The 10699-nt window shown below is 39.9% G+C and overlaps 1 protein-coding gene across 3 annotated transcripts in view; it reads right to left on the bottom strand.

The window, feature by feature from the left end:
* Nucleotides 1–3156: 3156 nt before the first annotated feature.
* The window catches only part of LOC118839358 (splicing factor SWAP), a 111277-nt gene continuing 103734 nt past the window's right edge, over nt 3157–10699 (bottom strand). For all 3 annotated transcript variants that reach the window (XM_036746849.1, XM_036746918.1, XM_036746984.1), the window contains 3 exons: nt 9532–9696; nt 4351–4423; nt 3157–3601 (listed from right to left, as the gene is read on the bottom strand). In XM_036746849.1, coding sequence (XP_036602744.1) covers nt 3536–3601; nt 4351–4423; nt 9532–9696 — 304 coding nt within the window. In that variant the 3' untranslated portion in view covers nt 3157–3535. The remainder of the gene's footprint in view (nt 3602–4350; nt 4424–9531; nt 9697–10699) is intronic.

Below are 10699 nucleotides of genomic sequence, written 5' to 3'. Positions count from 1 at the left end.
AAGGTTGGTAACTGGAGAACTTCAGTAGAAGAAACAGAAAAGTACACTCATTTTTACTTTTGAAGTGATAATGAAGGAAGAGAACTCATTTTAAGGGTTTTCTTCAAATGCTTTATTTCAGGATTCTAACTCTCACATTCTCCTCATCTGTCTTGATTAATTAATGGGACTGTACTGAAAGTAACTTCACGTATTCAAAATAGGTTGAGGGCATATTGCTGGCTGTTTATGAAGGCAGGATAGTGCCTTTCCCTCCTTAAATTACAGTATTCCTCAGATGGGGAAATTAAATTTGACTTTCCTGGATTTAAAATTATGAGGGGCTGGTGACATCATCTTTAATAGTGATAAACATACTGGACAAGGCTGCTTTAAATGCACTCTAAAGCGAGGGAAGCCATTCCTGCTCTTTGCCTTCCCTTCAAATTATCCTGCATATACTTACCTTTTTACATATAGCATTCTGTCCCAGAGCAAGCAGTGACTTGCACTTAGCAGGGGTTTAATAAATACTTGTTGGACTGAACTGGGGAAGTCAAGAGGGAGTTTATCAATTAAGAGGATACATACCTCATGCTTGCAGTTAACCAAAATCCTCACTGGTGTGAGTCAAACAGAATTGACTGAAAGTGGTTGAGATTAGCTTGACCAACATAAGAAGTAAACTTAATTCAATTCATTAAGTAATTACTGAATGCCTGCTAATGAAGTTGAATCTAGGGTTCCAAATAAAAATTATAAGAAGGAGTCTAATACTTTTGTTAAGTTACAAACCAATAAAGAGCTTTCTGGCTTCTTTATGCTTCCATCCTTTAAATGAAGGGCTATTTGGTTTGTATTTTAGTTTCCAGAATAAAAAAAAGCAAGTATTCTCTCTTGCTCTGACATTTGCTTGCCCATCTTAACTTAGAAACAGCTGAGAGATGGATCCTTTGAAAGCTCAAAGATATATCCACTTTACCAGGTCTGAGTAGGTCTGTGTAGGAAGGCTGGGGCAACAACCAGCAGATAGGTGGCTCCTGGGAACACCTCCATTGGGGTCACATTTCATAGAAACTTTCTGGGGCTAACCAAATAACTTGGCCACAATAGGAGTCACCTTTTGGGGCCTCAGCAACACCTTCTGGTTTTGGTCCTGAATGACCAAAACCATTTGCCTACAAACTCAAGTGTCATGAATTATTTACCATGCAGGTACCAAGCAGGAAAGAGATTCACCTCTTCCTTCCTTCCTTTCCTCATTTCCCCTTCTTTTTTCTCATCTTAGTCCCCTGTTTTCTAGTTTTTCCTCCTGTTTTTCCTTTTTTTCCCACTTACTTTATAAGGAAACACCACTGAAAAGCCATCCTGACCACAAACTTCCTCTTTTCCAGTGGCACGCATAAACTGCTCCTGCTCTTTAGCGTATACCATGCAAAAAAAAAAATGGTTATCTAGGGGCAAATCTTATCACTCACAAGAATGAATAGGAAAGTGACCTAACCAGAATGTCCCCTAGGCACAGATGGACATATCCTGGGCACCAAGAGGGATCAAAGTGAGATACACTTCAGGTAGAATGGCTACTCTTCATAAGAACACATCAACATGGCTTGTTATGCTCACATACGTTCCCAAATGGGAAAATATAAAAAGCCTGCTGTGCTCTTTGTGATCTATGGGTAATCAGGTTTCAGGAGACTGCTCAAAACTCCCTTGGACTGTAAATTCCACCTTCCTCTGTGGGCACACAATAACTATTTAAACACTACATTTCACTCTTCTAATGAAGCTATCCTTGAGGAGTTGTGACCACATCAGATCCAGCATGAAAGCTGCCATAACTTTTTATCCGTGCTAGAGATGGCTTTGAACAAACAGGACAAACAATGTCAAACAGGGTCTGATGAGAAGCAATGGGCAAACAATAGCTATCACTACTGGGGAGTAAAACTGCAAAACTAAAAAACAAACAAAAACCCCAAACCAACCAACAAATCACTCCGGTATCTTTTTTCTCAATGTCTAAGAGGTTATACGAACCCCTGGCAATGACCTCCTAGAGCTGAACTAGTAAAATAGCTGGACTAGTTAATTTTGTACCAACATAATTGTTTCCCGTTTCCCTGTCTAGGAGGTTTTATTTCTGGTTAATGATCCCAGCCTTTCCCTGCAGAGGGAAAAACAGCAACATGAAAACATTTTAGAACACTCTCTGTGTGACCCACAGCAATTTGTTACAGATGCGTGTATGAAGTCATTAACTTTCAGAATAGCTCTCCTGTTCGGGAGGAGATGTCAATTCCTTCCAGCCAGGTGGGCCTAACCCCTGTGCTTGAAGCCCCTGCACAAGGCTCACTTCCTTTCGCTTCTCTGCCCTGTGTGGCCTTCAAAGCCTCACCCTTCACCTAAACTCTCCAACCTCTATAGATTCTCTCCAGGCCTGCCTCCAGCACGCAGCCGGAGCTCAAGGCCTGGGCTCACAGAGACCTCTCAGTGACTCCTCTCCATCAGTCACCTATTGCCCAGGATTTAGTTTCTTGTTTCATGGGAATACACCTTGTGTTTCCAACTAGAGTTAGCTCCTTAAGGCAGTGCACTTTTGGACACAGACGGTGATCAAAAAAATGCCCTTTCGACAGGACTGAGAGAAGAAGGAAAAAGCCTTCTAAGAAGGTTGGAGAGACCTGGTCTAGGCAGAGAACTTCCCCACTGGATGTGTTAAGATTTCTTATCTTGGGATTGCAATGTGTAAGACAGAAAGTCACCCAACTGCTTATGAGAATCTAAGGCTGAGTTTTGCCTTGAAGCAAGAGGATAGGTTACATCTTAAATTAAGCACTAGAACTATTTTGGAGAATAAAGTCTAATTGAATGAAATGAAACTAGTATGCTGAAATAAAAAAAAATCATTTGAAACAAATTTGGATTTTTATCAGTATTACAAGAAAACTACCAGGGAAAGCTCAAAATATGCTCTCTTTACTACTTATACAACAGATGGTAAACAACTTAAAAAACATATAGGTTGTTTGGTACAACAAATCTGTCATGAATTACGGGGAGGTTGGGGGAGAGGGTGGTATGTAAATTAATGGATTGCCTAAAGAATGACAGCAGACAGTAAAATGGTAAAAATAAAATCACTACTCCCAAAATGAAGAAACTGCCAAAAAGTTGCTAGCTAGAAAAGGTGTTTTTCTCCCATTTTATTTGGTAATACATTTTCACAGAAACATGATATTATTTACAAATATACAGATAAGAGACTGCTGGTCAAAAATCTTAAACTGAAGAGGTCATCAAAAATCAATTTACAAAAACCTTCAATTGTCCAAGGGAGATCCAGGGTGGAAAATTCTGGCAGCGCTTGTGAGGGTGGGGCTGGACAGAAATAAGGTTTTTCTGATCTTCCAATTCCAATAACCTCCTACAAAAGGAAGCTGAGGACCAAATGGTCAGAGTTCTCTGCTCTACAGCTGCAATGAGGCAATGGAGACTGTTTGCAAAATCCCCTCCCACATGTTCCCCTAAGGAACGGTCAGTTCACCAGGTCTCAGGAGGCACTAGTTTGTATGTTTTTGGAAGCGGCAAGCATTGCTCTCACTTTGGCCATTAGATCCTGTTAAAAAGAAGAGAAGGTTGAGAACATTTTCATTAGCTTTCCATTAAACTAAACATGTCTGTCTAAATAACCTGGGTAGGTAAATAATCCATGTAGTGAAGAGATATCTGAAAATGCTGGGGGCACAAACATAAAACAGGGCTTTCTTTAAGTGACAAACACAACTGTAAACTAATAGAGTGGTGTACCAGCTTACACAAGAAAGAAATAGGAAATGGGGTCCTGGCTAACACTGCCCCACCAGAACCCCCACAGAATTCTGCATTGGTGAAATCAAGCTCATGATTCAAAAAGGGCTCATGGAGGAAAGCAGAGGCTACAGAAAGACAAAATCCAAATGCTCTGTGGAAAATGAGAAATCTTAGGGGCTGGTCACTGCAGCACTTGTATAAAATCAGGAATATGCAAGCCTAAATCAAAAATTCACCTTCTCATTCTCCCTACCTTGCAAAATTGATTCTAAAATTAAAGTGCTACACTGGCTAGATAAAAAGGTTTTGGATACATAAAAGAAAGGTGCCAAAGAATTCTACTCTCTCTCTCTCATTTTTATTACTGTGGACGAACCTGGCATAATCTCAGTATCAACAGTCCAGGTCATCAACCAAGCGCACCTTTATTATTTGCTGAGAACCCTGTAATTAAGGTATATAAACAAACCTGAGGTAAAAAGATGAGAAGAGCACACAGCTAACATTGCAATGCAACAACAAGATGTTTTCTGGCTGAAATAGTTGGAATCTTACCTGAGTTATTTTACTTTGCACTGAAGACACAATTGCTGAAGAGATCTGACCATCTTTTTCCTGAGAAACTCCCCTAATGGAAAGATTAATAAGACATATTAAAAGTATACAAAACCAACACTTTCTTGGGAAAAATAAAGACTGAGATAAATTAAAAACTAAGATTTCTGGAAGAAAAACCTAAACCAAAACCCATCCGTTAGATGGAAAAAAAGCATTATAACATTTATGAACAAGATGTCTAATTCCTCATAATAATAAGGCTATCAGTTTAATTTTAGATGGATTGTGGCTAGTTAAGCATACTAATTCTAACATGTCATCCAAGGGTGGGGTGTGAAAAGAGGTTTCTATTCCTTCTAAGAAAATTAAAGGCTAACACAATAAACTCAAAAACAGGGTATCACATTATATTAGCATTTTAATAACTAAAACTCAGTTAACATACAAAAGATGCAGGCACTGCTTTCAAAATCTGGCATTAACTGTTTGCCACTTTATGCAGTACCATGCCCAAGGAATTTCTGTAAACTGAGACATTTAACCATGGACTTTGATCATAAGGCCCTACATGTTCTGTCTTAATTTCTGGTTGAGCTCTGACTAGCAGTGGTTCCTTGCAATGGACATTTCCTGATTTCTTCTCCTAGTACTCAAGGATTTGGAAATAGATACATGTATTTCTATGCATGCAGTCATTTCTAGGTTCAATAATGATATATATTATGTAAATTCATATAACAAAAAAGAATGTCCTGATTTTAAAAAAGGGAGGAGAAAAACTCTAACCTATGGGCTACAAATATTTGCAAAGTGCTTAGCACAGTGTCTGGCTCTAGCAGGTGCTATATAAATGTTAGCTGCTGCTGCTGCCGCCATCGCTATCATCACTGTTGTCCTCGTCATCGTCATCGTCACCTGCAATCCAGCCCAAACTTCCCCTAACTTCATGCTAGGCCCAGATCTTTGTCCATTTTGTAGGGTCTATCCAGCTGCAGCTCAGTCTGGAGTATGACCTTTTTTCATCTACTTTTTTGTTTCAGTGTGGGTGGAGAGAAGCCCAATTCAATGGGGAAGTTTTATAGCTTACAGCAACTATACAATAACGGCTGCACACAGCCATTTGGAAAAGCTCACCATCAACAAGGAACTCTTATTTCAACGGCACCTGCAGGGCAAACCTTGCATAATACTTACATGTGCCTTTGAGAATGTCTCTTTATTCTATACTTGCTTCATATTAATAATACTCAGTAGATCACTAAACAAAGCGAAATCTCTAGTTCTGTCAAAATCACGAATAATTTACATATTTGAGTGGGAGGTGCCTTGTGAAAGAGGACCTGAAGATTGAATTTTGTTGTATCCAAACAAATGCTTAAAAAGAAATCAACAAACAACAGTGGAATCTTAGCTCCTCTGGGTCTCCCGGTCAGTTGGGTGACTGAGTACAGGCATGGTCTGCTGCAGGAATTGTTAAGGACTTGGGGTTCACTTCTCATGTTTTCAAGCAAACCTTCATAGACCATTCTCACAAAGCTTGATGTAAGTGTGAAAAAGCAGGCATGTGAGCTGGTGATTGCTAATCTCCTTAGCCTCCCCCATCGATTCCTTTATGGTAAAAGGTCTGTCTTTCATGTTTTCCCTTCTTTGAACATATCTTGAAAACTGAACTCCAAAGTGCCTTTCACCCTATATCACCTTCAGCATAAATTTCTTCTGTGTTTATGTGAAGTGCAACTACTTCTTTTTCCACCGCCATGTCCTGATGTCGGGGGCTGAAGCAGCATTTTAGATGCATCATTGATAAGCAAAGATCATTATAAAACATGGCAGATCTGCTGCATTGTAGATGTCCTTTACGCTACAAATGCTCTCAGAATACGATGTCAGGCTCTAGGCAGCCTGGATTTTTCCTTAACCACAAGTTCTCTATGGTCTTCTTGGTTCCTCTTCTGTAATGTTCGACAAAAGAGCTAATGACTCCAGTTGGCATTGCCCTCTTTCTCCTGGACAAGAACATTTTTTTTCCTGGTTTAGGGAGTCTTCACCTCTTCACTGTGACAACTATTTTCTTCTTTAAATTAAACTTCTTTAGGAAATGGCAATAAATGTCTTTAACTTTTCTACATGCCCCATTTTTCACAGTAATAGCTAGCATTCATGTAGCACTTTAAGAAGTGCAAAACACTTTACAAATACCTTCTTATTTGAGCTCCACAACAACTCTGGGAGGCAGGTCCTATGGTTACCTGGCAAGTGTAGCAGACAGAGTTCACGTGAAGGGGCTGCCCCAGGTCACACGGTAGGAGGTATCTGAGGCTACTTCCTGACTCTAGGCCTGGCTCTTCACTGCCATTCTAGCCACCTCTAGATCAAACACAGTAGAGCCAAGTACAGTTAGCATCTTCTTTTCATCTTGATCCTTTCTTCAGACGTTCTGTTTACACTGGCCTTTGCTCTACTCGATCTACATGATGTCACTGCAAAGAGCGTATGGTGATGTAACCAGCTGCTTCTTGTCTAGGGTACAGTTAATTGTTTTTGGAGTTCCAATATCCAAAGGCTTCAAATTCATGATGTGAGGTTTCTGAGTCTATGAGTCTTTGGCTTTTTTCATTTTTTAATCTCAAACTACACAAAAACACAGTTTTTGCTGGTGGTCCTTCTGCTCACTTTTGCACTGACATCACTGAATATCAAGGCGATGTTGACTTTGTTTGGAAGATTTTGTCAACCTCTTCACAGAACTGCCCTTTTTCATCAGCTGTGATGGGCATTGTTACGTAAGTGGCAAATGACTTAATGGGAGATTTGGCTGCTTATACTCATCACTGGCAATACAAATCAAGATGACCAAATGTCTCTTTTTGCGAAAGGATTTTTCTTGTTGCCTTTAGGTGTATGATGAAAACAATTCTACAATTCCTTTATTCACCATTCGGAATCTTAGTGCTATTTTTCTATTTAGCTGTAATTTCTTTAAATTACAGTGAAATTGCCAAGTATGACTGTGGTTCAGTTCTTCCAGTTGTGCTTAGATTTGTCAGTCATTGGACAAGTATTTTATCAGAAGAGACAACAATAAAATAAATGTTTGGAGACAGTCTAAGAATTATGTTTTTGCTGTTTAAAAAAAAATCACCCACTGACCCCCTTTTGCTTTCTCTGCCATACTATTCCCTTGGGATGGAGGCCATTTTGTACTTTTGTCTATTTCACAGGTAGTCATGGTTAAAAAAAAAATCAACATCTCAAGGTTGTCCTGGCAATGTGCTTCTCTGTACTTTGCTTGCCTGGTCCTCCAAAGACAAAGAATTTGTTGCCAGAGAACTTAGCCTCATACTTTATTGAGAAAATTGATGTCATTTGTCATGAGTTCCCCCTCTTATCCCCCATTCTCTTCTCCTTTGAGGAGATAGTTCTTCTCTTTGTCAAAACCAAGCCCTCTGCTCCCATGGTCTCCAAAGCTTGTCTGCCCCTTTGATGATCTCTTGTCTCCTTCCAATATGCCATTTCTCTCTGTTCACCAGATTTCTCTCTGCTGCCCACAAATATGCCTGGGTCTTTCCTATCCTTAAGAAACCTTCACTTAACTCTAACATCCTTTGTTGTACTCTATCTCTCTTCTCTTTTGCAGCCATACTCGTAGAAAAAGCTGTCTAAACTTGTAGCCTCCACTTCCTCACCTCCCTGTTCATTTATCAGTTACTTGTAATCTGGATTCCAACTCATCTTTTTAAATTTTTATTTTTTTGAAGTTCATCAATGATTTCTTAACCATTAAAACAAACGGCTGTTTCTCAGGTGTCACCCTCTTGATCATTGTGTAGTGTCTGACACTGCTGAACCTCTTCCTCCTGGGCATTCTCTCTCCTCCCCAGCCTCTTGTGACACTGTTCTCTGCTGGTTCTCTTCTTGTCTTTGTTGACCAATCCTCCTAAGACTCTTTTGCAGGATTATTGTCCATGGCCCATCTCCAATGTGTGGGTACATCCTGGGACCTTCTGATCTTATCAGCTTCCATGGGTTCAATTGACCTCTATGCAAATGACTCTCAAATCTACCCATCCAGACCAGCACCTCCACTTGGATGTTCTGTAAGCGTTTCTAACCGTGTCAAAAACGAACTTACGATGTTCCCCTTGAAACTCATCTCTCTTATCTATTTCTATTTAGGGTGCCATCATTTTTCTAGTTACCCAGGATAACAACTTTGTAGTTATCCCAACTCCCTCACCATTCCTCCACTATAAGAAGTTGTCGAGTATTGACAATCCTAGCTCCACAGTACCTTTCGTTCACTATCTTCTCTTTATTTCTATGGCTACCACCAAGTCAAGTCTAAGTCTGGCCATCAAAGTCCTCTATAATCTAGCATGCCATACCTTCTTACCTGTCTTCCCCATATACCACATTTCAATCCAACTGGCCCAGATTCTTTGCCCACCTCTACATTTTCCTATTTCCTTTTGCTTGTGTCACCTCTATCCTGGGAATGTCTGTCCTCTCCCTTTTCATTTGTACAATGTCTTCCCCATTCTTTGACATCAGATGAAATGCTACTTCTTCCCTGATCTTCCCCCTTTTGGTAAAGACCCCTTCCCTGGGAGACTACACAAAGTACTCTGTTGTGTATCCTCCCAATGTACTTGCCGTGTATAATCTGGTACTGTAGTTACCTGTGCACTTACTTATTTATCCATCTGGTATGTGCTATGCCCTCCTTCTAGAACATCTAAGTTCCACAAGGGCAGAGGCTGTGTCTTATTTAAACTCTTTATCATCCTCTTCAGAGAACACAGTAGTTTGTACATGGAAAACACATTTGCTGAATTCAACTGAGTAATAAGTAAAATAAATACATCTCCAAACACTGATAGAAATGAGACTGCTGTATCCCATCCTTTGCCTTTGTCTCCAGGATCACCAGGATGAGAGATTTACAGTCGGAAGCAATTCCTGCATTTTAAAATGGAGTTAAGTGCCCTTTGATAGATGTGATTTGATGAACTGAATGTTTTAAAGTGCCTCACTTCTCACTAAGAGAATGAGAGGCCTTGTCACAATAAACTCATTGAGCATTTCTGTCAGCTGGTAATTGGCATTATACCCAAAAGACCCAGCCCATGCCCAAGGTCCATGATTTTTTGGCCCTATGCTGTGGGAGGAGCTTATTACCTGGAGCGCTCTTGGCTGGATTCTCTACTCTCCACAGGAGAGATGCTGGTTGAATGGGCCGAGTTCTTATGTGCAGCCTGTTTGCCTGGCGACACTGACTGTGACCTTGCCTTGGACTTAGGACGTGACCGAGATCTTCTCTTCTTCTTCTTCTCATGGGGACTTCTGAAAAAGAAAGCATTAGTTTCTACTGAAAGACAAAAACTTGTATTCCAAATGATGCACAAGTTTAGACAGTTCACTGTCTGGTTTAGAGAAACTCCTTTGAATGAAAATGACCCTTTATGCAACATCACTGATTCAACTGCTCATTTATACCTCTATTTTAAAGCTATATTATATACCTTTACTTAATCAGTAAACTGATGGCTTAAGAAATCTGTGATAAGCGTCACTGTACTGGGTAAACAGTTTCTTCTAGAGATGGAAACAGTTCATATTTGAGGATTTCAAGAAAAACTCATGTTTTCGGTAAACAAGACTTTTTATTTAAGAAATGTAAGATAACCAATCACCAAACATCTAAATATTATGTCTCATCCAGTACCTAGCACAGTGCTTTGTATAGGGAAGATTCTCAAAGTGTTTGCTGACTTGTTTAATTCCGATTTAAAGTTTCCTAAAAGAAAATGATATAGTTTCTATTTTGTAAAGCTGGATGTGCTGAACTCTTAAGTATGACTTACTAATTCTTTGTGAATGGCAGTGAATTGCCACTGAAATATCCCTGTCAGAGAGAAGGCCTCTGTATGATATTTTAGTGTGGCTCCCACCTAGCTTTGTTTCTAGTCAATTCAACTAACATTCATTGATGCTTATCAAGTGCCTACCCTTGTGTGGAAAAATAGGAAAGTAAGACAATCATCTACGCCCTCAAAAAGCTTCCTGCTACCTTTTTACTCTATTATCGAGAAGAAACTAAGCGAAACTAAGACATGCAAGCCAAGAATTGTGATGTTCTGGGATGTGGAAGGTACAGCTGAGTGACAGCTTGGGACTGTCCCCTAGTGCTTAGCAGAGTGTTCAGCATATAGTAAGCACTTAATAAAGACTCCTCTATCCCCAACTATCTCCAGCTCCTATCAAAGTACTTTGCAGGACTTTTAAGGGTGGGTCAGATTTTGCAAAGTGCAGGTAGTGGGATGGCATTTCATGTGATGGAAGTCAT

Source organism: Trichosurus vulpecula, chromosome 1 (assembly GCF_011100635.1).
Source record: "Trichosurus vulpecula isolate mTriVul1 chromosome 1, mTriVul1.pri, whole genome shotgun sequence".
Taxonomy (NCBI): Eukaryota; Metazoa; Chordata; class Mammalia; order Diprotodontia; family Phalangeridae; genus Trichosurus; species Trichosurus vulpecula.
This window is presented reverse-complemented; position numbering and strand designations above follow the sequence as displayed.